Genomic DNA, 27,142 nt, shown 5'->3' on the forward strand with positions numbered 1-27,142 from the left:
TGACCTGCTACGTGACTTTGAGCAAGTTGTTTTGTTTTTCTGTGCCCCATTTTCTGCTTCCACCCTGTGTGTCTTCTCTATTTTAAGGGTTAATCCTTTGAGGTGGGGTTGCTCTCTGTCTCTATTGTCCTACACACAACCTTGTAATGAATTAGTTAAACCAGGGCAAACCCGTGTGGACCCATTTAAAACTGATCGCAGTTTATGAGGGCAAGCCCAACCAATATAGACCACATTTAATCAACTGATTTGACCACATTTCCTCACAAAGAGTTAGACAAATTCATGGAGGATAGGTCTTATCAGTGGCTATTAGGCTAGTGAATGGGCCCATGAGAGGCCCTCCTTCATGTCACTGGGCCGCAAGATTGTCGAAACTCAAACAGTCTCCCTGGATTAGGTAACGTTGCTAACAGGATTAGGAAATGTTGCTCATGTAGAATTTGCAGCATGCTAACTGAACCGTAGCAGTGCTTTGACGGGATGCAGAAGGAGCGCACAGCTTTTACAACGTTCACCATGCACCTCACTTTATGTGTTCTTGCTTTACATGTGTGTCAATTTTATAATATTGATAGGGAAAAAAACACATGGACAGAAACCAGTGGAATCTGGTAGCCCTGCACACGGGCAATGCTAAACAAAATGTCTCCTGGGTCACACACAGAGCCCCACTGGGCAATCCCCGTAGCCTCTGTTGTCAGAAACTCAGAATGGATCACTTGGTGATTCCTTGTTCTGTTCATTCCCTTTGGGGCACCTGACATGGGTCATTGTTGGAACATAGGACACTGGCCTAAATGGACCTTTGGCCTGACCCAGAATGGCTGTTCTTATGTATGGATTTAACCAACCTGTTTAAAAATGACACCTGTATAGTGAGACTGTGCAGACCAGGCTGTTAGGTTATGCTACTGTAATATGAATAACCTCTAGTCCCCACCCCCTGGCCAGAGCTGGCCTCCCAGCTCTAACCACTAGCCCCCACTCCCCTCCTAGAGCTGGAGAGAACCCAGAAGTCCTGCCTCCCTCCTCAATCTCAGTTTGATTCAACAGCTTGGGGAAGGAGGCGGGTCTTCTGCTTCTCTTGGGCCTATCCCGCCTCTTCCTCCTATCACGTGACCGGTACCCGCGTCTTTCCCACCACGTGACGCCCCGCTTTCCCTCCCTCGGGTCACGTGGGGGGGCTGCCAGAGGGCGGGGGACGGCGGCCGGCAGGGGTCAGCGCCCGCGTGTCGCGTTTGCTCGTTTTGCCGCCGCAGCCGCCTCCCTCCCGGGCCGGGCCGCGGGAGCCGCCACCGGAGCGTGAGCGCGAGAGGCCGCCGCGGGCCGCCGGGCAGGTACCGCCGCGCCGGGCCGCCTAGGCCGCCGAGCCCGCCCGGGCCTGCCGGAGGCGGGCGGGGGCAGCGTGGCCGCCGGGCCGTGGGCGGGAAGGGAGGATGGGGGGGAGGGGGAGCAATGGGGGAGAGGGGAGCGATGAGGGGGGAGGATGGGGGAGGGGGGAGCGATGAGGGGGGAGGGGGAGCAATGGGGGGATGAGGGGGGGAGGATGGGGGAGGGGGGAGCGATGAGGGGGGAGGATGGGGGAGGGGGGAGCGATGAGGGGGGAGGATGGGGGGGAGGGGGAGCAATGGGGGATGAGGGGGGAGGGGGAGCAATGGGGGGATGGGGAACTGAGGCCGCCAGGGAGGTGGGTCAGGGGGTGGGGGCACTACTGGGGGAGCCCAGAGGGAGTGGGGTGGTTGGGAGATGGGGGGGGGTATAGGAGGGAGCCCAGCGGTGCGTGGGAGGGGGGTGGGACGAGCCTGGTGGAGGGGGGACTCTCGAGGGCTGGCGGGGGAGGGGCCGAGGGTAGGGATGGTTGGGAAGGCTCCAGGGTGGGACAGAAGTTGGGGGCAGTCACTGGAGGGTGTGAGGTGCCGGGGAGGAAAGAAGCATTTGGAGCAGAGGAAGATGGAGCTTGGGCCTGTTCCTCTGGGCTGGGGGATGACGGAGCCTCTCTCTTTCCCCTCTGGCCCAGATAGCACCATGCAAGGGAACCCCATGATCTTGACTCAGCTTGGAGAGGGGGATTTGGGGCTGGATCAGCAGGGAGTGGGAAGAGGGGCTGTTTAAAGACGGCCTGCCCGAAGCAGGGATGGGCTAGGAGGCAGTGGGGTCTGCTCTAGAAAGGGTGGGGCAGAGAGGAAATGGTGGGGGTGGAGGCTCAGTCTCTCTCCACGTGTTTCTCCTGGTTGTGGCTGTTGGTAGGGGAGTTCCAGCAATGCTCCAAATAGAAAAGGTGAGGAAATGCCCCTCCAAAAAAAAAATCTCTTCATATCCCCTGAGCGTTCTGCCTCTGCTGAGCTCCCCATGTGGTTTGGTTTCTTGGTGATAAGCATTTGGGAAACCCTAGAAGTTAGGGGTTTTCCTTTACTTATTTTTCTTCTCCAGCCCGATTCCGAATATCCCATTTCTTGGTGTTTCCCTTGGGAGGTCGATTGCACAGTGCAGGAGATCCCTTAGCAAAAGGAAACATTTCACATCATTCGCCTAAACTTTCTCCAGTGGCTTCCCTGCTGTTGTTCCTAGGTCCGTACATCCCTGGAGATGGATGTGCTGCTGCGGGGGTGGGCAAACCATGCCTCTTTCAGCCAAGGGCCCGATCCAGCCCTTTCTTAGCTCTGTAAGATGTTGCACTAATATGATCCCCGCTACGCCCACATTCCAACCTTAAAACGAAAATAACATTTTCAGCAAGGCTGGTTCCTGCCGAGGCAGCAGAAACTTTTCTTGCCTCTGTATGATGGCAGGAAGGACCCATGTATATTGAAAAGGCTCCTGGATCAGAGCTGTGTCCAGTCATTGCTAGTGAAGGCTTGTTGTGGCTGACAGCCAGAGTTCTGCAATGCTTTGTGTTCTTCATTGCAGTTGTAGCGCGATGCGCTGAATGGAGTATCATTAACCTCTTTTCCTTCCTCTGTAGCTAACGCTCTGCACCATGGATTGGCAGCCAGACGAGCAGGGACTACAGCAAGTGCTGCAGTTACTCAAAGATTCTCAGTCTCCTAACACTGCCACACAGCGTGTTGTCCAGGACGTATCCTTGGAATAAGCCAGGTGGTTCGCTAGGAGGCCATTGCAGAGCCAAGTTGTGTGTGTTTGCTTCACTAGCTCAGTAAATTATGCTGAAAACTAAAACCCTTTACATCAAGGTGCCTGGCAGAGCCTTAACATGGGGGGAGATTTTAGTATTCCTGTCTGGGTTTATTTTTTGTCCCATTGAAGAATCTGTTGCTGACATGCAGCTTGGCAGGGTGCTTGTCTGGTCCTTAATGGTACCCAGAATCTGTTTCGTGCAGATCTTTGCATCTGTCTTCCCTTGAAATTCCTGTGTTGTGCCATGTGCCTTTTTCCTTCACCTAGCATTGTAGAAACTGAAGCAACTGAACCAATATCCTGACTTCAATAACTACCTGATATTTGTCTTGACACGGCTGAAATCGGAAGGTACGTAATCTGCCTCGATGGAAGTGCATGGAAAATACACGGGGACTTCTCCCTTTGCCATTAAGTATCTCTCTCATGAAAAATTCCCTAACTGGGGATTGTTGGGCTAATGTGTGCAAGCAAGAGAAGAGAAAACGGAGTATTTTGAGGTTGGTTCCCTTGAGTAGGGAAGCCCTTCACTGAGACATCTGTGCTAGGCTGTCTTGCTTGTTAACTGAGTTTGTATCTGATTCAGGCCTGACCCCGTAAGGCCATCACGCTTCTTGAAATGTCTGCTGCTAGTTCCTTGTGACTAGCTGGAAGTTCATGCTTTCCAGAGGTGGTGCTGCAAGAATTAGGCTAGATCACAAGTGGTTTAAGAAATTTGTTGAGGTGGCGGGAATTAGAGTAGGGAATCTTGTACTCCAAGGTTCTTGGCCTTTCTGTGAGAGCGAGAGAGACTGAGTCAGGAGATGGGACGTGTGTAACTGTTAGCAGCTATGTGCTGCCCCCACCCCCATGTCTCCATCTGGCAAGGAGGTGCTGTGTGCCCATTGTACAGATGGGGAACTGAGGCATGATGTGGCTAAATGACTTGACCAAAGTTGTTTGTGTGGAACAGAATTGAAGCTTGTGTCCCAGGTTAATGCTGTAACCAGTGGGCCAGCCTTCCTCTCCAAACTGGGACTGCTGTGTTCCGTTCCCAGCTGTGGGCTAGTGGTGGCCGGTACTCCTGATCTGTTCCCTGCTAAACTTTCTGAAATCTCAGTGAGTCAGTTCCCCTCCTGCTCATTTTGGGCCTCCTTCCAAGCGAGGCTGGTATTCGCTCTGCCGTGGATCGGGCCATGCCTATCAGTGCCCTGCAAAGGAGCTTGTCTTGGAAGAGGAATGGCAAGCCATGGCCTTTGCAAATGAAGGTATAGCGCGAGCATCCCAAAAGGCAGCTGGCTGTATCCTGAACCATCACGTGCTTTGGGATTATAGGCACGGGTGCCTGGGAAGCAGACCCCCTCATGCTTCACATCCTTTCGCCCGTAGGCCGTCAGCGCTCTAGATCCATATCGGAATCTCTTGTCCTCCGGTTGCTCTCAGACAAGCAGCCACCTCTGGGGTGAGCAGCGACAGCAGTTTTTAGAATTCTGTTTGTCCCCTTCCAAACCTTCTCTCACCAGATGAACCGACGCGCTCGCTCAGCGGGCTGATCCTGAAGAACAACGTGAAGGCGCACTACCAGAGCTTCCCCCAGCCCGTGGCGGAGTTCATCAAGCAGGAATGTCTGAACAACATCGGCGACGGCTCGTCACTTATCAGAGCCACGATCGGTAAGAGCGGCGGGGAAGAGACAGGGTTGCTCTGTGGGCAGTTGGAGGCCACTTGGAAGGAGCATTTCCCGGCTTGTGCTCACACCACCTGCGTAAATCGGCACGTGGAGCGGAGGTGGGGATGTGTTCTAATGATGCCCTTAAAGCGAGGCTGTGCTGGCTGATGTGGGAATTCTTCAGTGGCCCGTCTTGTGTCGTCTCTTTCGTGGGAGAGGATTTTTCTCACTGCTGGTGCTCGGCTCTTCCTGCCGGTGAAGAATCCGTGGTGGGAATGTAGTTAATGCAGGCGGTAGGGATGTCAAATCCTACTTCATTAATCAGCTGAGCGATAGTTTAACCAGTTAGCGGTGAGGCTTACCAGTTAAGGGGTTCCCCGGTAACATCTCTAGCAGGAGGTGGGATTTATTTAATTGATTTAAAATATTTTTACCCTGCCTCTCTATTTAAAATATTCGAGGTAGCATACAAAATTTTTGACCTCAAAGGGGGGGCAGGGACACGCAGCCTGCTGAAACACCTCAAGAGGAGGGGGAGACACACACCACCCCCAGCCTCTCCCCTCTTCCAAACACCAATAAAAGCACCGAAATGGTGCCAGCGTTGGCACCAAGCGAATATCGCAGGGGAGAGAATTCCATCCTCCGGGGCAAAGGGATGGAACCCAGCTTGTGCTCCTGGGGCTGCACCACTTCCCGCAAGGGCAGCAGAAACAAAACACTCCAGCCTCGTCCACCCTCACGTGCAGGAGCAGTGACGGCGGCGAACCCGTTTCCTAGTGTAGGTGCGGTTATACTGGTATAAAACCCCCTTGTGCGGGGTCTGTATTACAGCTCTACCAGCATCTCGGTGGCTACGATAATCAGGCCTTTTGCTGGCACTCGTGCCGGTAACAGTTGAATCGCAGGTCAGGCAGCTGTCGGTCAAAGGCACGGGGGCGGGTAAAAGGTGCATCGAACAGAGAGGCGGAGCCAGAATGCGGCTGTCACTGCTTAGCTAACGCTCAGAAATATACTTGGGTAGAAGCCTCTGGTTCTCTGTGCCGGGCAGTTCTGGGAGCAGTCCCAGATGGCCGGAGCAGCCCCAGTCTGCAGTGGGTCCCCTGTGGAGCTGGAGCAACCCCCTGCTCCCCCACTGGAACCGTCAACATTAAGGGTGACGCTTACAGGTCCCCCATTCCCATCCCTAGCTTGTGGAACACGTGGTTCCTGGAGAAAGCTGGACTGCCTTTCTTACTGCTCCTCTCGGTCCTGACGGGAGTGTGGATCGGTGGGATCGGAGGCTCCCATTCTAGGTGTGCTTGGTTAAACCGGGGGACCGTGATTGTTCCCGTTCGGGGTGAGCCAACACACCGTCCCCTGCTCCCTGCCGGGTGTGTGTAAGTGACCTCGGGGGCTGAGTGAGGAGAACCCTGGGGCTGTGGAGCCAAAGTTTCCCCTGAGGGGTGAGCTGTAGTGTGTGCTTCCAATCGGCAGGGATTCTCATTACGACCATCGCTTCCAAGGGGGAGCTGCAGATGTGGCCAGAGCTCCTGCCGCAGCTGTGCAACTTGCTGAACTCGGAGGACTACAACACATGTGAGGTAAAGCACGGCGCCGGGGGGCGGGAGGGAAGGCTGCGGCATGAGGGCAGGGTCTCAGTCAGCGTGGGCGTGGAGAAGGCAAATTCTGTCGCTGGTGCCCAGCCAGCCCAGATGGGTGGCCCTGCAGTGAACTGCGTTGCCACAGCTCAGTCCAGGTTTCCGGAGTAACTGTGCCTCAGTTTCCCTGCTGTCGAACGAACCTGCATTTCTAATGTGACCCCACGCTTGTGGAGTTTGGTTCTCCAGCCGTCAGATTGAACCAGAGTTCCTGGCTTATGAGTCTTTTCAGCCCTGGAGCTAACACACCTGGGGCTTCTAGCCCAGTTAGTAGATGCTCATGCTTTTAGACCTAGAGGTCCCCATGGTGCCCCCACAGCTGACAGCTCCCCCAAAGCATCTTCTGTCTCACCAGCATCACTGGCAGACGAGGCAGGTGGCTTGTTTTGGGAGCGGAGTGCAGGTAGAACTCCTCAGGTGAAGAGCAGCTGGACTTGTTTAATAGCATGGAAGTGGCCGTGTTTGCCTTTTGAACCAAGCAGAGATGGAGATAAGGCCCCATCTTGGCAGGTCCTCTTGAGCGCTGTCTGGTGGCAGATACACCCCATTCCTTTCCCATCGGAAGCTAGGGGAGATGCCTGTTGCAAGGAATTTGCTATCTAAATAGAGTGGGGGAAACTGAGGAACGGAGGGGGACACTCCAGGTGACACAGCAGGTCAGTGAGAGAGTTGGGGCTAACATCAGGTCTCAGGAGTCCTAGTCCAGGGATGTCCGCTGTTGTATGATGGTGCTTTCTACGTAGCCATGGTTACCGCAGTAACTACCAGCAGCCATTGCGCTTGGCGCTTGTTTAAGACACTGGGTCTGGGAATGTAACTGACGTACACAAGCAGCCAGGCTGTTTTCCATCCCTTCTTTGTAAACACTCTTGGGCTGAGTTTAGACTTCACCCGTGTGTGGCCATACAAAGCTCTCGAGCACCCTGCAAACACAGATCTTCCCCTTTGCTCTGGAACCCGCTGCCAGCGCTGTGTCGTGGGGCTACGGCCCTGCTCTGCAACTCGGAAGAGCTGGGTGCCAATCACGGCCTCTCTGTGGAGCGGTCTCTCTGCTGGGCTAGTTCTTCCCAGCCCAAACCCGCACCTCCCAGCTTGAGACGTGCCGTTACACTTGGGGCGGCGGTCAGGGTCCTGGATTTTTCAGGCGGGCAAACTGAGGAGCTGTGACTTGCCTGATCTCAGACATGGGGCTGGGGCTGCAGAGCGCCAGGCTCCCAGGGGGATGCTCGGGCCTCGAGCCGGTGCCGCCTCACGCCACCTGAAGATCCGGGTTCTTGTAAGAGCCCTCAGGTTAGCCGGGCCCTTCGCCGGCTGCTTTTGTAGGGATTGGTTGAGGTTTGGAGGGCGGGTTGGAAAGGATTCGTGGGGTCGAGGGAGCCCCGATCATCCGGAGCTGCGCTCACGAGGCCGTACTGAACCCTTGTCCGTTGTGGCCCCTGACGCGGGTGTTGTATTTAGGGGGCCTTCGGGGCCTTGCAGAAGATCTGTGAGGATTCCTCCGAGCTCCTGGACAGTGATGCTCTGAATCGACCCCTGAACATCATGATCCCTAAGTTCCTTCAGTTCTTCAAGCACTGCAGCCCCAAGATCAGGTGAGTGTTGTCTTGCCAGGCTGTGCGGGGGGGCCGGGCCCTGCTCTCTTCGCCTGAGCGCTTGGTGCAGGCTGGGTGAAACACCCTCTCCCCCCCGCTGTCTCGCGATGCACAGCCCGCACGGCCTTGTGCTGAGCAGGAAGCTGTGTGTGTTCAAGAGCTGACCCAGGGGGAGCCGGGAAAATTTCTGCACGAGTTGCCCGTCACAGCAGCAATCCTTCTCCCCGGCGACACGCTGCTTGTTGTTCAGGATGAGATGTCAGTTGTGTCTCTCCTGTCGGATTGATCATACTGATCTGGCTCCCTGCACAACAATACTTGAGCGTTCACCATCTTGAATGTATCCTCTCAACCCCTCCCCCAGTTAACAAGGGGGATGGGAAACTGAGGCACGGAAGCTAAAGGATTTGCCCAAGGTCTCACAAGGAGGAGGTGGCAGAGCAGGGACTCAAACCTGCAAATTCTAGGCAGTGCTCCGACCACTGCACATCTGTCCTCTCGATCTCTGCGCTGCCTTGGGGTGCAATAGCCAACTGGCCTGCTGCACAGGTGCCAAGGCAAACACCTCCTGCTTTTTAGTATCTAGGCGGGGCACCCTGGCTTCTGCAGCCTCTCCCAAGAGAACCCCGTCCTGGTGAGCCTCATGCAATCTTGCTCCCTCCTCTCCTGAGGCTGAAGGGCTGAGCTGGGCCTGCCTGCTGTGTGCGCAGCCTATGGAGCAGCTGAGAGCCCAGATAGGGCTGCTGTTTGAGCCGTGACATACACCCTCTTGTGCACAGAAGCTAAAGCTCACTGTCCCGGCAGTAATCCCTGGTGCTCACTTCACATGTCTCATCTTTGGGTCACCAAAGGGGGGTGTGTGTGTCCCATTATCCCCATTTTACTGGTGGGGAAACTGAGGCACGGAGCGACATGACTGGCCCAGCATCACCCAGCTGGCCAGTGGCAGAACTAGGAATAGAACTCGGATCTGTCCACTGGGCAGTGCTACCTCCTGGTGTCTGCATCACTAAAAGCCCATTTTGTGGAGGTGCTGGGGTGACCACCCGCCATGCCTCCGAGGCCCATTCTCTCTCTTTCTCCCCCTCCATCAGGTCCCATGCCATCGCCTGTGTGAACCAGTTCATCATGGACCGAGCTCAGGCGCTGATGGACAACATCGACACCTTCATCGAGGTGAGGGGCCCCCCGGGCACGAGGCATTTCAGTCCCCCTCGCCGCCCGGCCAGACCCACGGCCGAGTCAGACACACCAGCCCACTGCTGCTGGTGTGGGTGCTCTGCTGTGGGGCTCCCCCGAGGGTGCGATTCCAGCGATCCCAAAGCGCCGGCTGCTCTGCAGGGTGCAGATAACGCCCAGCGCCTATTGCCCGCGTCAATGGCAGAGCTCAAAGCCCTTTATGAAGGAGATTTTACATTGGGGAAACTGAGTCGCAGCGCAGAAGTGATGTGCACACGCCTCCCCACCAGAGCGTGGGTCTCTTCCCTCTTCCCTCCTCCTTCAGAGTGCCCACGCTGTCTGCCATGCTGGGTAGAGATCCCGTAAGCAGGGAAACCACGAGACAAATATTCATAAGCGGCATCTGGCTCCTTCATACAGACACCACCTCGTGTCTCCTGTGCATCCGTTTAACCCCCCGGGCCTCTGGCCTGTGCTGAGCAGTCTCTGTAGCTTCGTGTAGGACGGGGCTGCCTCTGGCCGCACAAAGCAGCCGGGTGCCATGGGTTTCCCCCCGGCTCTTCGCAGATGTCGCAATCCCTCCCCACCCAAGCGTAACTGGAGGCAGGGGCGCTGTTTGAAAACCAAGCCCGGCCTGTCTGCCCCTCTGCCGCGCCACGGCAGGCAGCAAGGGGAATGCTGCTCTCGGGACCGTTGGTGTCTGTCTCAGACCCCTCTTTCCCCGTAGCACTTGTTCGCGCTGGCGGTGGACGAAGATCCCGAGGTTCGGAAGAACGTCTGCCGGGCGCTGGTGATGCTGCTGGAGGTTCGGATCGACCGCCTGATCCCTCACATGCACAGTATCATCCAGGTGAGTCCTGGGATCCCGCAGGCTCCTCTGTGTCCTGGCAGGGCTTTCGTGCTCGCGGCGTGGGGACACCATGGGTCACAGCGGCGCTTACCTGCCTCCAGGGCGGTTCATGGAAGCGCTGTCCCCCGCGTGAGTGGGGAGAGGCCGCCACAGGCCTGCTAATAAAGCAGCTTGCGCTGTAACCGCTTTCTCAGGCTGGGTAAGTCTGCCCTTTGGCTGCTTGCTCCCTCCACGCCTGGCCTGGGTTTGGGGAGCTCGGAGGCCTGCGTAGCTTGAGATCGGCCTGGCTCGTCCACCTCCCGGCACTTCCGCGTGTCGGGGCCGATTGGTTGTGTTAGAGCCGAGTGCACCAGGCTGTCTTTGCACGGCGGGTGGGTGGACCAAGGGGCGTGGAGCCTGCAGCCGCCGTGACACAGGCCTGCCCCGGAGCCGGCGTTTTACGCTGCTGCCGCTCTCCCCCGCAGTACATGCTGCAGAGGACCCAGGACAACGATGAGAACGTGGCCTTGGAAGCCTGCGAGTTCTGGCTGACGCTAGCCGAGCAGCCCATCTGCAAAGAGGTGCTGTCCTCCCATCTGGTGCAGTGAGTAGCTTTGCTTCTGTCCCGGCCGCGGGGGAGTCAGGAAGCCCCTGGGGGCTGCAGCCAGTCGGGGGGGCAACAGTCAGCGAGCCGGGCTGGTCGCAGCCAGGAGGCATGATGGGAAAGGACAGGCGGATACTGTTGCCCCTGCCAATGCTGTTGGGGCTGGAGTGTGGGCTGAGTCCGGGGATAACTGGGTGACACGCTCTGGCCTGTGCTCCAGATGGTCTGATTAAGGCTAGGAGGGATTCAGGTCTGAGGATCCAGGACTGGCCATTACCCCCGTGGGTCGCCCCTCCCCCCCGCCTTCCTGCTGCCAGTTCAGCTGTGGCTTGTCTGCCACTTGCTAGTAAGAGCAGCCTGCACACAAGCCCCCAGGCGGGAACTGTAACCCGCTGCCTCTGGCTCGTCTGTATCCCGGCCGGGTTTGCAGGGGTCTCCTGGGGTTGTTGCTTCACCCTAGTACAGTCTGTGTGTGGGGCGGGGGCTGTGGAGAGCCCTAAGAGGCAGGTAATCAGCCGTTCAAGGACTGCGGGTTCTGGTCAGTGCCTGATCTTTGCGTTCTCCCGCAGCCTAGGCTTGCGCTGATCCCTGGCCGTGACAAGGCTTGACTGGGGGGGATGGACTGAGCACAGGGCTGGGCGTCCCGACTCCTGGATTCTAGTTCCCTGGGGGTGGGGTCCGAGTTCAGCACAGGGGGCTGGAAGCCAGGGTGCCCGGGTTCCATGCCGTGGGCAGCCACTCCCCCCCCCCCCATCAAATGGGCCAGGTTCTATTTAGAAAGGATCATTTGGAAAAGCGGCGCCCGGCCCTTGGCGCTGAGGGGACGATTGGCGACGCGCTGGGGCGGATCTCGCCCCTCCGGGAGATGACCTGTCACGACGGGGGAGCCGTGTTGCTGGCGTGAGTCTGTGCTGACGTGCTGCTGTAGTGTGTCCACCTCCGTCTCCCACGGGCCAGACAACCCACGGCCTCTGCACAGGCGGCTTCGGTGTCACGCACGTGGCTCCTCCCAGGTGGCTTCCAGGCATTTAGACCCCACAACTCCTCGGTTGTCCCCTTTGTTCACTTCCCTGTTCTGGGATTCCCCCTCCCTCTGCTCAGACCTTGGGTTTTGAATCCCCCCCCCCCCTATTCCTCCTCTTCTTGGCAGATTGATTCCGATCTTGGTGAATGGAATGAAATACTCTGAAATCGATATCATATTGCTAAAGGTACGTGTCTGTCAATCTGGAGGGAGAGGGGAGGGTGCGCGTGGGGCAGCCAGGATGCCCGTGTTCCTCTCCCAGCTCTGACACTGTCTCCTCTGGTGCCCTCGGTCATGTCCCTTCCCTTCTTTTTGCCTCAGTCTTTCCTGGCTGTAGAATGGGACCAGCGCTTGCGAAAGACAATAACTCTGCCGTGCGGTGTGAGAGACTTTTGTCCCTCCGAAGGGTGGGGGAGCTGAAAATGAGCTAGGTAACTTGAGCACAGCTTGCAAAAGGGAAGGCGACCCTCTTTGTGTGTTGATGACCTGCCTGCCGGCCATGCTGATTTCTGAAGGCGTTTGTGCGAGTTGCAGGGCTCTCGGCATTGATCAGCTTAGGTTGGAGGCTCCTGGGGGCAGGGACTGTCTTGGTCCCTTTGTACTGGGGCTCCTAGGTGCCACAGGCCAGACTGAGGTTCAACTACCGAGGTGTTCGGGCTGAAGCGTGGCACGCTGTGCCTGGGGCAGAGCGCGTCGGTCTGTAGGCTGCGTTATACGCCCATGGAAGGGTTCCTCGGAGCTCCCCGGGGCCGGCTGTCAGAAAAGCTCCCTGTTTCATAGGAGCCTTCCTAAAGGGAGGCTGGGCTAGCAGTTAAGGTGCTGCTCTGGGAGCCGAGACACTTGGGGTCGGGTCTCTACTCTGCTACAGACCCCCTGTTGTCACCTTGGGCTTCTCACTTAATCTCTGTGCACCACATTTCCCCCACTTATGCATTGGGGACAATGCTTCCTTTTTCTGTCCCCTGTGAGCTGGGGGGAAGAGGATCTCTAGCAATACTGTAGGCCGTAGGGTAAGGGGAGGGAGAAATGCCACTTCATGACCTCCTGGGCGTGATGCAGAATTTCCAACCTGACGTCGATGATGCTGGTTGTATTCATACTGTCTGATCCAGGGAGGCGTGGCTGGAAGCAGGGCCCCGGTGTCTCCTCTTTCAATCTGTCGCAAGCCAGAGACTTGTAGTGGAGAGTAGCACAGGGACCTGGGATTCTGGAGAGCTGGATTCTGTTCCCAGCTCCGCCACTGGCATGCTGGGCCACCTTAGGCAAGTTTCTTCCTGGCTCTGTGCCTCAGTTTCCCCATTGTAAAACGAGGCAGTCATGGCCCTGCTTTGAGATCTGCACGGGACATGCTAGGCATCGTCGTGAGGCTGACCCCTCGGCTTCTCCGCACTGGGGCACAGGGTGCTTTCTTGTGGGTGCCAACGCTTTCCCAGGAGGGAGAGGGGGTTGACATGGCTCAGTGCACGGCGCGGCTGGTGTGCCGTGGGGGCCTGAGCAGTGTGGTGTGAGGGCAGGCGAGCGCCCGAGTCCCTCTGAAAACGCCTTTGTAGCCCTCCCGCCCTCCGGCAGCGCAAGCCGTGCGGTGGGGGCCTGGGGGAATTCCAAGGTGCCGTATCTCAGGGTACGGCTGCCCTGCAGCGAGACGTGGCATTTCCAGCTCGGGGAGATGGACTCACGCTTGCTCTCGTCAAGCTGGCCCGCCAAGGACAGCCGTGTCGTCACCTGGCGTGGACAGCGGGCTGGGCTGGGCTGGGCTGGGCTGGGCGCTCGAGTAGGTACCCAGAGAGAATTGTGCTTAGCCCGCGCCACCGCGACCGTGCTGCCATCTCTAGTGCTCTGCTCCGAGGGGCGCCGGCAGGGGGAGGCGTTCTCCTGGAAGGGAGGAGGGTCGCTGGAGGCTGCCGTCCGGGGCGCCCCGGGCTGAGAACGGCCTCGCGGCTGTGGGTCGGGCGCTAACCCTGCCCTCTCGCCCAGGGCGATGTGGAGGAGGACGAGGCCATCCCAGACAGCGAGCAGGACATCAAGCCCCGCTTCCACAAGTCGCGCACCGTCACCCTGCAGCACGAGGAGGAGCGGCCGCAGGACGACGAGGACGGGGAGGACGAGGACGACGACGACGACACGCTGTCGGACTGGAACCTGAGTAGGTCGGGGAGGGGCCGGGCTCAGGTCTGGCTTGGGCGGCATTGCCCGGCGGGAGGTGGGCAGTCGGGCTGCCGGCCACTGTAGCAAGCTGGGGCAGCCTCCTCCCCCGGCCCAGGAAGGCAGGGTGGCGGGGCCAGTCGGGGCGTGCAGCACATCCGGCCCCTGGGCGGGGTCAGCGGCGCTTGGAAACCATTCACCTCTCTGCCCTCCCCCCCAGGGAAGTGTTCGGCCGCAGCCCTGGACGTGCTGGCCAACGTGTTCCGCGACGAGCTCCTCCCGCATCTCCTCCCGCTGCTCAAGGGGCTGCTCTTCCACCCCGAGTGGGTCATCAAGGAGTCCGGGATTCTCGTGCTGGGCGCCATCGCCGAAGGCAAGTGCCGTGCGGGGAGGCAGCAGTAAGAGATGCAGCGTGCAGGGCGGGACCGGGAGGGGGCTTCCTGCTGGCCCGGCGTGGCCTGGCTGTTCCTCGCCCAGGAGCCTTCTCGGATCACTGCCAGGCTGGACCGGCCCCTCCAGTCCCGTGGCCTGTCCGACAGGAGGGGCTGGATCCTGCCAGCCAGCACCACACGCCCCAGAGGAAGGCGCAAGAGCCCTGGAGTAGCACATGCAGGGTCATCTGCCCCCCCACGAAGGCCTCCTGACCCCTAATTATCAGATGAGTTTCAAGCAGGAGTCGGGAACCTTGTGTTGGGTGGGGGGGGGGGGGCCGCTGACCCTCAGGAAATCACTGGAGGGCCGCTCACAAGTGAGAAGGAACAAACCCAAACGAACCCTCACTGAGGAGGAGAGAGACGCCCCCACGTTCCTTTCACACAGAGCCTAAGGGGGCCCAGGCTAATGGATGTTGTGTGCTCCGGCCCTGCAGTGGGGTGGCCGCGGAGGGTGGGGGAAGGTCGCTGGAGCACCAGCATGGGCTCCCCAATGCTGGGGGGGAAGGGGGATCCCTGGGGCCGCATGTGGCCCCCAGGCCTTAGTTTCCCCACCCCTGGTTTAAACTGTGAAGTGTGAGGCTTTGTCCTTCTAGTGCTTTGGTAGCACTTGCCTGCTCTGACACTGGCTCCCCTTGTCATCCGAGTAAACACCCAACCCGCCCTGGAGCCTTGCTAGGTTCTTGGCTTCAGAGGCATCTAGTGGCAGTGAGTTCCAGAGATCACCGCTGCTTGTAACCGAGCCCTGGTGCGCTGTTTTCTGAGCCCGGGTCCGCTGGCACTGGTCTAGCCTGCCCCCTGCCTCTGGGATTTTGGGACTAAGGAGCCTCGCCCAAGGGAGCCATGCCTAGGCTGAGCTGTCCAGGAGGGGGCTGTCCTGCCCCATCTTCTGGGCTCTGAGTGTTCCCCTCTTCTCAGGCTGCATGCAGGGCATGGTGCCCTACCTCCCGGAGCTCATCCCGCACTTGATCCAGTGCCTCTCGGACAAGAAGGCCCTGGTGCGCTCCATCGCCTGCTGGACCCTCAGCCGCTACGCCCACTGGGTGGTGAGCCAGCCCCCCGACATGCACCTCAAGCCGCTGATGACGGAGCTGCTCAAACGCATCCTGGACAGCAACAAGAGGGTGCAGGAGGCGGCCTGCAGGTACTGGGGCGTGGGAATTGAGGCAGCGGTGGGCTCGTGCCGGGAGGTCTCCCTGTGGCAAGGTTTCCTCCTTCCCCCGCTTCTTCCATCCTGAGTCAGGCCCCTTCTGGTCCTCCGGGATGGTGGCGAAGGCTCGCTGGCAGCCAAGCAAGCCCTGTGCTCACCCCGCATCCGTGCTCACCCTGCCTACAAGCTGGCGCGAGCGTCGGCTTCCCGGGACCAGCTCTGGGCCTCTGCCCTGGACCCGTCCTCTCCACGGGCCGTCGCGCCTGGTCCTGGGTGTGCGGCGCGGCGGGGGCCTGGCCCCTGCTTTCCACGGCGCTCGCCTCCGCTCGTGATGAGGAACTTGAAGCTTGATCCTAACCGTGACTCATCCTCCATTACTCTGACTGGTGCGGAGACTCGCCAGGGAGGGGCAGAGAGGCTGGGGAGGGGGACACGGCCCAGGGCGGCTCGAGCTGCTCTCTGGCTTGTCTCATTGCGAGGGGGCACAGGCATGGGCTTCGTGGGCTTTTGAAGCTGCCCGGGCCTGGCTGAGTTTGCCGCTTGGGCCTGCCCCCAGTTTGTGTCGGTCGGACAATGTGGCTTCTTCTCTTCCTCCCCTTTCCCAGCGCCTTTGCCACCCTGGAGGAGGAGGCCTGTACAGAGCTGGTCCCTTATCTCAGCTTCATCCTGGACACGCTGGTGTTTGCCTTTGGGAAGTACCAGCACAAGAACCTGCTGATCCTGTACGATGCGATCGGCACCCTGGCCGATTCCGTGGGGCATCACTTAAATCAGCCGGTAGGTGCTGCCCACCCCCCTCTGTCGCTCCGCTGGTGATGTCGGGGGTACCGGCGCCAGCGCTTCGTTGCTCCCAGCTCCCCCGCCCAGTGGGGCAGGAAGAGAGCGCCCGGGACGCTTCCCCTGATGTCTGACCCTCCGTTGCTTGCTGCCGGGGTGGGCACGGGTGGAGCGAGTACCAGGCGCCGCGCAGCTGCCTTGGTCCCGATGGAGCACTTCCATGGTGGCCTGGATCCCTTGGCGCCTTCTCCATGCAACTCCCAGCCCGGGGTCCATGATGAATGAAGATGACATTCGAATCCTGAAGCGACATGCTGACTCCTTTTTCCTTCTGAGAGTCCTGGGCTGGGCTTAGACTGCTGGAGAGGGATGGCCCAGTGGTGGGCATGTGAGCCTGGGCCGTGAGTTCACTTCCCAACTCTGCTACCGACGCCCAGTGAGACCTTGGGCAAGTCACTTAACCTTTCTGCCTCAGTTCCCCTCTACAAAATGGCGACAAGCACACAGCCCTACAGAGAGCAATGCACTTGGCTAGGATGGTGATAGGCGTGGGGGGGGGGGGTATAGAAAAGTACCCACACTAGACCAGAGTGTAAACCCCCCCACGATCACCCTGGTCTCTCTTCCTGCCTCCCTTCCTTTAGGAGTACATCCAGAAGTTGATGCCCCCCCTGATTCAGAAGTGGAACGAACTGAAGGATGAGGACAAGGATCTCTTCCCTCTGTTAGAAGTGAGTAACTGTCAGAGAGGGCGGGTGAGAGCCGGCTGGGGGAATGGGTCGGTATCGGGGTCTCCCATCGTTAGCACCAGCAGCTCTGGAGAATTGCTGCAATCGGGTTTTCCAGGTGTGCGCGGGAGAGAGCCATGGAGCTCGGGATGGGGTGGGGGGAGCTTGTGTCCAATGAAATACTCGGGAAGTCCCCTCTAACTAGACCTGTGGTGCGTCTCTCTCCAGTGTTTGTCGTCTGTAGCAACCGCTCTCCAGAGTGGCTTCCTCCCGTACTGTGAACCCGTCTACCAGCGCTGCGTGACGCTGGTGCAGAAAACGCTCGCGCAGGCCATGGTGAGTGCGGGACTCCTTGCTGCGGGTGAGACAGGGAACCTGGTCTGCAATGTTTCCTCTTAATGTCCATCCATGTGCGGAATAAATTGTATGTGCACAAAGGCATGCACAGATGTGCACCACCAATGGAAACACATGTCAAGGGGGAATTGAGCCTGTGTCTCCTGGCTCCAGACTGAGTGTTTGGGGGTGGAGGGTTGTGACGGACCAGGCCGGTCTGGGCACAGCTGAGGGCGTCTGCTCAGGGCGAATTGCTCAAACTCAGGGCTCCTTACAGCCCCAGGTTGGAGACCTTCCCAAATAGGCCACAGACCAGTCGCACCGAGCGCTTCAGCTGCCAGTCTGGCCAGCCAGAAGCCTCACGAGCAAAACCCCTCGGACACCGGAGTCCTTCCTGTGCCCCAGTCAGCCCCGGGCCTAACACAGGTGAGGGGCTATAGAACCCAATCTCACCTACCCCGAACGGGTTCTTTGGGTCCCAAGAAACCAGCCCCGGGTCCCAAGAAACCAGCCCCAGGTCCCAGTCAATTGACACTGGATCTTACCCACAGACCACGCTGAGCCAATCCTTTAGAACAGGGGTCCCCTACCTTTTGGGGCTGCTGGCCGGCCCTGATCACTCGGCAGGCGCACGTAAATGGCCTGGCGGGAGCCATGGTGCCCACGGGTACCACGTTGGGGACCACTGCTTTAGAATCTCAAATCTAAAGGTTTATTACTAAAAGAAAGAAAAGCCTGAGCGTGAGGTTAAGGAGAATACTTTACGTGCAGCGAATCCCCCAGTTCTCGATGCAGGCTCTCAGCAGAGATGTTACAAACTGCTGTCTTAAAAGTCTCTGGTGTCCATCCTATGTCAGGATGGGTCCACGGTTCTTTCCAGCTCGTTGTTCCTTGCAAGGCTGCGTCTGGGATCAGGAGCCCGCTAATTAGCCTAGCCATTGAATGAATATTCCTGGCACATTGCTCTGCCTCAGAGTTTTCCAGCACCAACACAAAGTAGGTACTTAACTCCACATACAGACATCACACAAGTACACGAGTAGCACACACACAATCAGTAGAACACAAGCTTTCATGTGACCCCTCCCACGGCCCCCTTTGTATACTCTGTGGGGCAAATACCCTCCCCCCCCCATGGATGCAGCAGTGATCCGGCTGCTCCCCTTAAAATCCATAACGTGACAAGGGTTCCCTTTGGTAAAGCCTTAACTCTCCCCTCAGATGTACAATCAGCAGCCCGACCAGTACGAGGCCCCCGACAAGGACTTCATGATCGTGGCCCTGGATCTGTTGAGCGGCTTGGCGGAGGGTCTAGGCTGCCACGTGGAGCAGCTGGTGGCTAGAAGCAACATTATGACGCTGCTGTTCCAGTGCATGCAGGTGAGCTGGGGCCGGGGGTAACAGGCGCGGCCCAGAGGCGGCTGCCGAGCTCCGGCGCTGACCTCTCGCCGTTGCTCCCTGCAGGACACCATGCCGGAGGTTCGGCAGAGCTCCTTCGCCCTCCTGGGAGACCTCACCAAGGCCTGCTTCCTGCACGTCAAGCCCTGCATCGGTAGGTCCCTGCGCCGCGCCCTCGCGCCGCTGCCCTGCTGGGGGACCCCTGGCCTCTGGAAGTGATGAAGAAATTTGGAGAGCGGGAGCTCTTGCCGTGACCGTTGCAGTATTCATACTGTCTGATCCAGAGACGGGCAGACCGGCCTTGGGGTGGGGGGGTGGGGTTGGGACCGATCCATCCCAGCCTCCGCCGTGGGTTCCCTGCGTGACTTTGGGCAAGCCATTGAAGAGCTTGTGTGCCTCAGTGTCTCCTGTACAATGGGGGTGATGATCCTCTGTGTAGCCTGCGAGCTCTTGTGGGGGCAGGGACTGTCACTCTGGGCAGCTGCTGGCCCCATGGGGCCCCATTCTCAGCTCGGGGCTCCAGCCAGTACCATGCGGAGGAAGAACTGGCCTGTCGGTAGGTCCCTTCACACTGTGCTGGTCCCAAGAGGCGCCAGCGACTCCCCGAAGCAAGCCAGAGACTTTAGCTGCTGTTGTTGGATTTAACCTGGAAAGTGCCCCAGAGGCTACGGTGAGGGGTGGGGGGGAAGGGCAGTAGATCCCCTCTTGAGTCTGTGCCCTGCCTGTATCCTCGATACCACTGACACCTCCCTCCCCCGTCCTTCCTCTTCCTCTTCCTCTCTGTAGCTGAGTTCATGCCCATCCTGGGCACCAACCTGAACCCGGAGTTTATCTCGGTGTGCAACAACGCCACCTGGGCCATCGGGGAGATCTGCATGCAGATGGGTAAGCCTGCCAGGGCCTGGTGTCCGCCAGGGAGATCCACGCAGCCCCTGCCTGCCGCCCCAGGCTGCGGATCTCGGGGACGGGTGGTGAGCTCTGGCACATAGGAGTTCAAACCAGCTGGGGTGGGGGGTTGCATTGATCCCATTGAATGGGGGGGGGAGGGGGAGGCTGGGAGTGGCGTCGCAGTCACCCAGGCCCTTGGTGCTAAAGCATCCCCGCACTGCAGAGATGTGGCAATCCTGCCTCGTGCAGTGGCTCATGCATTGTGCGGGGGCTGGGAGCCAGGATTCCGGAGCGCTGTCCCCGGCTCTGGGAGGGGGATAGGTCCAAGGGTCAGAGGGCTTGTGGGGCTGGGAGTCAGATCTGGGATCAAATCCTGGTTCTGCCACACATCAGTCTTAGGCAGTGCCTTGTCAGTGCCTCAGTTTCCCCATCTGAAGCGGTGCTGATCTGCCTCGCAGCGGGGCTGTGAATATTAATTCACTGAGATGAGCCCTAAGGAGGGCGGGTCTAGGAGGAAGCTTAATGAGCCACGTCAAAGATGGAGCCGACCGAGCTCTCCTCCCGACAGGGGCGGAAATGCAGCCGTACGTCCAGATGGTCCTGAACAACCTGGTGGAGATTATCAACCGGCCCAACACCCCCAAAACGCTGCTGGAGAACACGGGTGAGCTGGGGACCCCAGCATGTCACCCCCTCCTCTGGCTCCCGCACGGAGCAGGGACTGCCAGGCTGGGAGCTGGATTCGCTCTAGTGAGCGAAACTGACTTGGGTGCCGTTGGGAACCAGGGCTGGCCAGGGAGACGCCAGTCTGCCGTCAGCTAGAGATGGGTGTATTGGGGGGCTAGAGGAACCCTGCTCCCCACTGCCACCCTTAAATGGTGGGGTAGGGCTGCAGGCCTGTTCCCCAGCCAGGAAACGCACCCAAGCACCTCTTCCTGGAACAGAGGGGAAGGAACCCTTCTACAGGTGTTTCCCCTGCCGTAGGTACCTTAAGCCTGGTGCAAGAAGCCAGTTGACCGCCAGAATCAAGACCCACAGCCCTGATGGCAGCAGGACAAGCTTCCCGCACAGTTAGGGATGTGAACGACTAGTCCAGTGTTTCTCAACCTTTTTTTATAAAGCAACCCCCTTTAAAAAAAAAGAGTCCCCCCAGTACCTACAGTTTTCAAACATACCCATTTTTTTTCTACCATTGCAACACATTTGTTTTAACAACTTAATCGTAGCCGGGTGGACGATGAAACTTTTGGGTGTAAAAAGTACAAAACCAATAAAGCGCTGTAAAACTTACAACAAAAATTCAGTTTTCTCCAAATGTCAGTTATGTCCCCTCCCTGCCCCCCCCCGACTTGTCTCAAGTACCCCTAAAGGTGCTCGTACCACTGGTTGAGAAACACTGGTCTAGTCGACGGCTTGCTTCCCCCCACTAATCCCAGGCTCCATGTGGTGCTGCCGCTTAGAAACACCACGGGGAGCACGGGGCCGGCGGGGGATTGTTTAGGTCCCCCAATGGCCCCATGCTCCCCCAGCACTATCAGCTTTGAAGCTTCAGAGGCGGGGGCGCCCTTATTGACTAATCGATTAGCCGATTTCATCTACATTTAACATCCCAACGCCAGATCCTGCCTCTCGGCATCCGTTCCGCCTGGCAGGCCCCCACAGCCGAGGCTGGAGTTTTGGTCTTGGTCCTGTCTGGTCTCTGTATGCCTCGGAGGCTGGCAAGGTTACGAGGCAGCTAGTCGTGGGATCCCGAGGTGGGAGTTGGATCAGAGTTACCCAACGGCCTGTTGGCTCGCGCTCCGTCTCAGCCGGATGGGACCTTGCTGCTTGGGAGGGGAAAGGTGTCTCCCTCCGCTCCCCTAGTCGCCCCTCTTGCCGTGGCCTCGGGCGGAGCGAGATCCCGATGCGCTCGTCAGCTCTCCAATGGGGTTCTCTCTCTTCCAGCCATCACCATCGGACGGCTGGGCTACGTCTGCCCTCAGGAGGTCGCACCGATGCTACAGCAGTTTATCCGACCCTGGTCAGTAGAACCGTGCCGGTGGGGAGAGAGGGAAGCTTGTCTAGAGTGTTGGCACTCGGTGTAATGCACGGACAGGAACTCAGGCTGGGACTCAGGAAGCCAAGTGGAGCAGAGAGCCAGCAGCATGAGTCCCTGCAGACAGGTTTCTCAGAGGGGAGGGGGCAGGATGGGCTGGGCTTTAGGAGACCTGGGTTCTCATCCCAGCTGTGCCAGCGGGCCTGGAGGAGATCCTTTTGTCCAGCGCCTAGGGACAGAAGGATGAGAAGCTCGTCGTAGCCTGGGGATGTGTCTGGGATCTCTGGTGGTCGTGGTGCTAGTGCCAAGGGGTCACTTAGCTCTGGTTCTTGGGCCCGACGGCTCTGGGCTCCGCTCCCTAGTTGTGGTCACACCAGTGCCCTGGTGTTCCTGGGGGTGCAGCTGTCTCAGCGGCTCCCCCCACCCCAGCCTTCTGCCCAGCCCCTCCTCCTGCCCGGTGCTGATTGTGGGATGTGCTCTGGCCCCCAGGTGCACGTCTCTACGGAATATCCGCGATAACGAAGAGAAGGACTCTGCCTTCCGCGGCATCTGCATGATGATCGGGGTGAATCCCGGTGGAGTCGTGCAGGTAACACCTCCGCCATTCTCCAGGGCTGCGCGACCGCCCGAGTAGCTGGCGGGGCACAGCGCACTCGTACCAGGCTGCAGAGGGACCCCCCCTGTGAACCGCCCCGGCTGCAGCGCTGTGTAACCCTGCCCTTGCTCCCCATAGCACGGCCCCCTAATGCTGCTCAGGGGTATTGGGGTCTGTACTGACTCAAAGGGGGAGAGCGCCCCCTACTGGGCTTGTGACTCCACTCCCTGCATCACACCGCCCCCTAGAGCTGCACTGAGGTAGCACTAACCAGAGTGTGCCCTGCCCCCAGCCGCTCACGCCTCTCCCTGCAGCACCCTGGGATTTGCCTCCTTCAGCCATGACCACAGCAGAAAGCCATTCTCCTAGCAGATGGCTCTTTTTAACCTAGCCAGGACCAGAGCCAGTGGCTGGAAGGAAACCAGGAAAGCTCAAGACTCGGAGGAGGGGGCATTTTTACCAGGGGGGTAACTGCCCACTGGAGCCCCTGGCCTCGGGCCATTGCCGGCTTTCCATCCTGCGTGGGCTTTGTGCCGGGTGGGTGGCAGTGTGGAACTGGTGCTGCTGCGCTGAAGGCTGAGCAGCCCTTTCACCAGAGTCCTACTGCAAAGCTTTGCCGTGGCACGGGACTTGCTTGGGGGGGGGGGCTCTCCGGCCCCTGTCCCGTCTGGCCTTACAGCGGGCGCTCTCGACTCTCTCTGCGCCGGCGTCTCTCGGCTCTTTCCCAAGCGCCTTTATCCTCTTCCAGGACTTTATTTTCTTCTGCGATGCTGTAGCCTCGTGGGTGAGCCCTAAGGATGACCTGCGGGACATGTTTTATAAGGTAAGTCCTGGGTTGCCGGGGGAGGGGCTTCACCCGGAGCCCCCGGTTCTGTTAGGGATCAGCTATGCAGACTAGTAGGAGGGAGGGGGGGTTCTGAGTTGGTCTGAGCGTTCAAGTGACTTCCTTGGCATTGCAAGCAGGTGAATCGCCAGGTGTTATTTACTTGCTGACTGAGAGGGAGCGCTGTTCAGTGGTTAGAGCGGGGGAGGGCAGGACTCCTGGGTTCTGTTCATGGCTTTGGGCAGAAGGGTGGGATCTCTCCAGCTCTGCCACTTACAGCCTCTGTCATCCTTGTCTGCAAACGGCAGCGCCCGTCTGCAGGGGGCTGGTGGCTCGGTTGGGCGGGCAGATGGGCAGTAAGTAGAGGTGCTGCAGGCGTTGGGCGGATTGAGTAGCCTCTGCAGTGGGCCCCCAGCGTGAATCCCTGTGGCAGGGCTGGCCGTGTCTGCAGCTCCAGCTTCCGTGGGACTCCACTTCTTCCCTGTGGCGCTAACTGCAGGGCACACCCGGGGTGCCGCTGCGGCTCTTCTGCTGAGCCAGGACTCTTGCAGTAACCGGGCTGCGGGCGCAGCCGTGAGCCTGGGTTCCCCCCTGCCCACGCGCCGGCTTGTGCAGTGGCATCTTGCTGCTCTTCGTCTTCAGATCCTTCATGGCTTCAAAGACCAAGTTGGCGAGGAGAACTGGCAGCAGTTCTCGGAACAGTTCCCCCCTCTGCTGAAAGAGAGGCTAGCGGCGTTCTACGGGGTCTAGGCAACACAGAGAAACCGTGCTAGGTGAGTTTGGACCAAGGGGCCGTGGCTGGTTCTGCTGGATCAGCCAGTGCGGTGGTGGGGGGGGCCTGGGGTTTTTGCTCCCATTCTCGGGGGGCTAAAACCATTAATCCCCCGCCCCCCCGTGCCTCTGGCAAATGGGGCTTTCCAGTGTTAACAAGTTCAGAGCCCTTTCCAGAGGGCTTCATGTGACCTGTGTGTAACCTCACCTAACTGGTGCCCTCTCTCTCTCTCTCTCTAGGTTCCTGTATGTGCTGGGAGGGTTACTGGGAACTCGTCCACAGGTGTTGCAGAGCCCTGTTAATGGGGGGTTAGGGAGGAAGGGAGGAGCAATGTGGGACATAAAATGACTTCCCTCCCCATCTCCTGACATTAAAGGGGGGGACCTCCGAGATCAATTCAAACAAGCAACCAGGGAATCTCAGTGGTTGGGAAAAGGGGCTCTTTCCCCTTTTTTCCAGAGGTCATCTCTGGTAGAGGGGGAGGGGGTGGGAGTTGGCCGTGGGCCAAAATCGGGGAGCGATCTTAAAATGCAACACTTCCTGAGAAGGGGATCTAACTAGGGCCATAATAGAAAAGGACTAGCTTTATAATAATATAATTGTAAACAATAAATTAAAGGCTAGGTTTTAAAAACAGACATGAATAAACAGCTAAAATTGGATAAAAAGTGCGAATGGTGAAAACGCTAGCTGTCGAATAGAAGGGTTCAACTATAATAAACACAAGGGGTTATACTACTGTATAAATATTACCAGTCACCGGTGTTTGAGATCAGCTTTTCCTCACCTCTTCGAGACTGCATGGTGACAGAAGTAGACTAGCAATCCTGTGAGTAGCCCATAATTAAGTGTAATCGTTTTTCATCTAGAAACTTAAATCAGCAGGGAAAAAAAACCCACCCTTTTCTGAAATAGTTTCCACGGCGTCATTTACTGGACGCGATGCACAAAAAATCCCAACTCATAAGGACCTCCTGAGTTGAAATCCAGTCGATTTCTGTTGGGAAGGGGGTCCTTGTAACACATACTGTTGGAGAAGCATGTTTAAAAAAAATCAATCTACAGTGCAGTGATTAACCTTAACCTCTTAACCTATCCTTCAGCTACAGACGGAGGAAGGCGAACGTGACGAGGGTGGGGATTCCGAGTGATGCAGTTGCATTGTCCATAGGCTAGATATCCAGTCTCCGCTTGGTTTATAGCGTACCTGATCAGAGAGGTGTACTGCACTCCGTCCGGAGTAACATCATTCATTACGGTTAATTACGCTTTCTGTCTTAATGGAGTTTATGCCACATCTGCCACTTCAGTTTACAAAATAAATCAGGGCAGTCAAGATAGCAGAGCACGGAGGGGATGGAAGTGTAGCTTTGTGTAGGCAGCCGTCAGATTTCTTGTTAAGATAAGTCCATAAATTCTGCTACATGCTCCGTTGGAGTCTTAGCAAAAGACTCCCATAAATTTTACTCCCTGGTTTTTTAAAACCAAGAGATCGGGGATGGTTATGCTGAAAGCTCTTGACTTAGTGTAACCACAGCTTTTTAACTGTCTGAGGGAATGTGCTGTGAAACCATCTTATGACAGCCTGCATGTTTTTTGACTTGCTGTTAGTCATAAGGTAGCTGGGAGTGGGGAGTACAAGAATAATTGAGGGGGTGGCAGGGTGCTTTCTAGTTGTCGGGAGGAGTCTGACTGTTGGATCTGTCTGGAATCAACTGAGCTGTGGGCTGCAGAGAAACCATTTCCCAAAGAGCCAAGGGAAATGCCAGTTCTGCAAGAAATGCGCCGCTGGGACACTGAATTTCTCCAAGTGCAGGATGGGGAGAAGTCTTCACCAGCGCCTTCCTGGGTTTCTGCTTTCTGACTTTAAAGAAAAACAAACTGAAAGTCACTCAGGTGACAGCAGGACCAACCTGTGGTTGAACTGACAAAAGTCGGACCCTTCTCAAGGCTGAAGCTGCGCCTGTTGCAAAAGTGCTTGAGAGGAACCCACCGTCTCCTTTTGGGTGGCAAGGTCGTGGGGGGAAAAGCCAGTTTACTAAGGCAGCAGCTGGTCGTGCTAGGATCAGCCATGCTGCACCTGTGTCTATTGAAAGCATTTGTTTGCGGGATCACTCAGTAACTTAAGCTTCACTGATCCTTTCCTTTCATCCTCCCTGGTTATTTTTCATCACTCCCTTTTTTAAAACTTGTTTTAATGCCCTCCAAATCTCTGGCTCTGGAGTTCACCCAGGTAACCATCCAGCATGGCACCCTGGCTGTGTCATCGTGCTTTCACTAGCTGGTGTACCCCAGCCTTGTTCTCGACTGTCTGTCTTGCTGAAGGTCTGAACGGTGGGGAGAGATGCAAGAAGCATCCAGCTCCAAGTACATCTCTACCTTAGGAGAAGGAAGGGATTGGGAATTAATTCAATGCATTCCTTCAAGTCCACCTCTTTTTTTTTTTATTATTTTTATTTTTTATTGATATAAGACTTGAGCAGGTCTCTGGGAAACTATACAGTGTTTTTTCTCTTTTGCATTTTAATGATTGATTTTTAAGCATTCCCTTTCCCTGCATTCCTCCTCCAGTAAGGGATGAAATGAATTTCCATTAGAGCAGGGTTCTGGTGTGATCTTTTTAAATGCTTGAATAAGAACTCTACGGCTAAGTAAAGCATCACAGCTTACTTCGTATGTAGTATTTTAAAAGGGTTTTAAGTTCCCAAAGTATAGGAAGATGAAAGGCTGTGAACTCTTGGACAGTGAAGTTTAAGCTACTTGACCTGACTGCCTCTTGAAATGGATTTTTTTTTTGTATTAAGTGCTTCTAGTTTTTTGCCTCCTGTTTGTTAACCCTGGATTTGTATATTTGTAAATGTGCTGTACTGTTTCCTATGGTGACAGTGTACCTAGTGTTGAAGCCGCTGCTTGCACCTTCCTGAAATGAGGTTTTTCTCATTTTATGTATAATTTTGTCAACTAAAAAAGAAAACCCAAGCAAATTTCATGGGACTCCGTCTGCAGGCAACTCTAGACTCCGTGTTTTTTCTTAACCAGATGTCTGATGTAAACATACTCACCTCCCCCTGCCTTGAGCACCGTGCTCCCTCCCTCCCACTTTGTGCAGTTGTAATCTGACCATCCCCCTGCCTGAGTCCCCTGGACCCTACTCTGACGTCTAAGGCCTCCTCTTGCCTACTTCGAAGTGTAGGCTGTAGCGCTGCCTTGGTGCGCACAGGCTCAAAAAGTGAGGGTGGGGGCGGATTATTAGCAGAGGGTTATGCTTAAGTGTGCCCCTCTGGGGTTAGTGTGGGGGGGGATGTCCTGTGTGCACCCTGCTGTGGCACATGCCGTGAGACAGCTGGCTTAGGGCACTGGGGGGGGGGAGCCCCAGGCTTCCTTAGCCAAGGGGGGGGGCAGCAACTCTGGGC

The 27,142-nt window shown here is 57.3% G+C and overlaps 1 protein-coding gene and 1 non-coding gene across 4 annotated transcripts; both read left to right on the forward strand.

The window, feature by feature from the left end:
- Positions 1-1,181: 1,181 nt before the first annotated feature.
- TNPO2 (transportin 2) lies at positions 1,182-26,739 on the forward strand. Of its 3 annotated transcripts, XM_075902418.1 has the most exons (26): positions 1,208-1,340; positions 2,434-2,571; positions 2,966-3,079; positions 3,414-3,489; positions 4,641-4,790; positions 6,263-6,369; positions 7,885-8,018; positions 9,113-9,194; positions 9,925-10,047; positions 10,512-10,630; positions 11,781-11,841; positions 13,629-13,797; positions 14,017-14,169; positions 15,146-15,371; positions 15,983-16,154; positions 16,799-16,885; positions 17,111-17,218; positions 18,440-18,598; positions 18,683-18,770; positions 19,403-19,501; positions 20,073-20,168; positions 21,449-21,524; positions 22,029-22,128; positions 22,883-22,957; positions 23,600-23,730; positions 23,969-26,739. In XM_075902418.1, exons 3-25 carry the CDS (start codon positions 2,981-2,983, stop codon positions 23,705-23,707), a joined length of 2,667 nt encoding a protein of 888 aa, XP_075758533.1. In that variant the 5' UTR covers positions 1,208-1,340; positions 2,434-2,571; positions 2,966-2,980; the 3' UTR covers positions 23,708-23,730; positions 23,969-26,739. The 3 variants fall into 3 exon arrangements, with proteins under 3 accessions (XP_075758532.1, XP_075758533.1, XP_075758531.1); XM_075902417.1 differs by lacking the exon at positions 2,434-2,571 and having other exon boundaries at positions 1,182-1,340; XM_075902416.1 differs by lacking the exons at positions 1,208-1,340; positions 2,434-2,571 and adding an exon at positions 1,916-2,281.
- On the forward strand, positions 12,699-12,766 carry LOC112546554 (small nucleolar RNA SNORD41). The gene has a single exon (XR_003090274.1). It is a non-coding gene; the product is annotated as a small nucleolar RNA SNORD41 (small nucleolar RNA).
- Positions 26,740-27,142: the final 403 nt, after the last annotated feature.

Source organism: Pelodiscus sinensis, chromosome 19 (assembly GCF_049634645.1).
Source record: "Pelodiscus sinensis isolate JC-2024 chromosome 19, ASM4963464v1, whole genome shotgun sequence".
NCBI lineage: Eukaryota > Metazoa > Chordata > Testudines > Trionychidae > Pelodiscus > Pelodiscus sinensis.

What these genes read in the sequence shown, in the direction of transcription:
- TNPO2 (XM_075902416.1), top strand. An exon ending in CACTGCAGCCCCAAGATCAG is followed by an intron (nt 8,019 to 9,112) that starts GTGAGTGTTGTC and finishes CCCCTCCATCAG; the next exon opens with GTCCCATGCCATCGCCTGTG. An exon ending in GGCATCACTTAAATCAGCCG is followed by an intron (nt 16,155 to 16,798) that starts GTAGGTGCTGCC and finishes CCCTTCCTTTAG; the next exon opens with GAGTACATCCAGAAGTTGAT.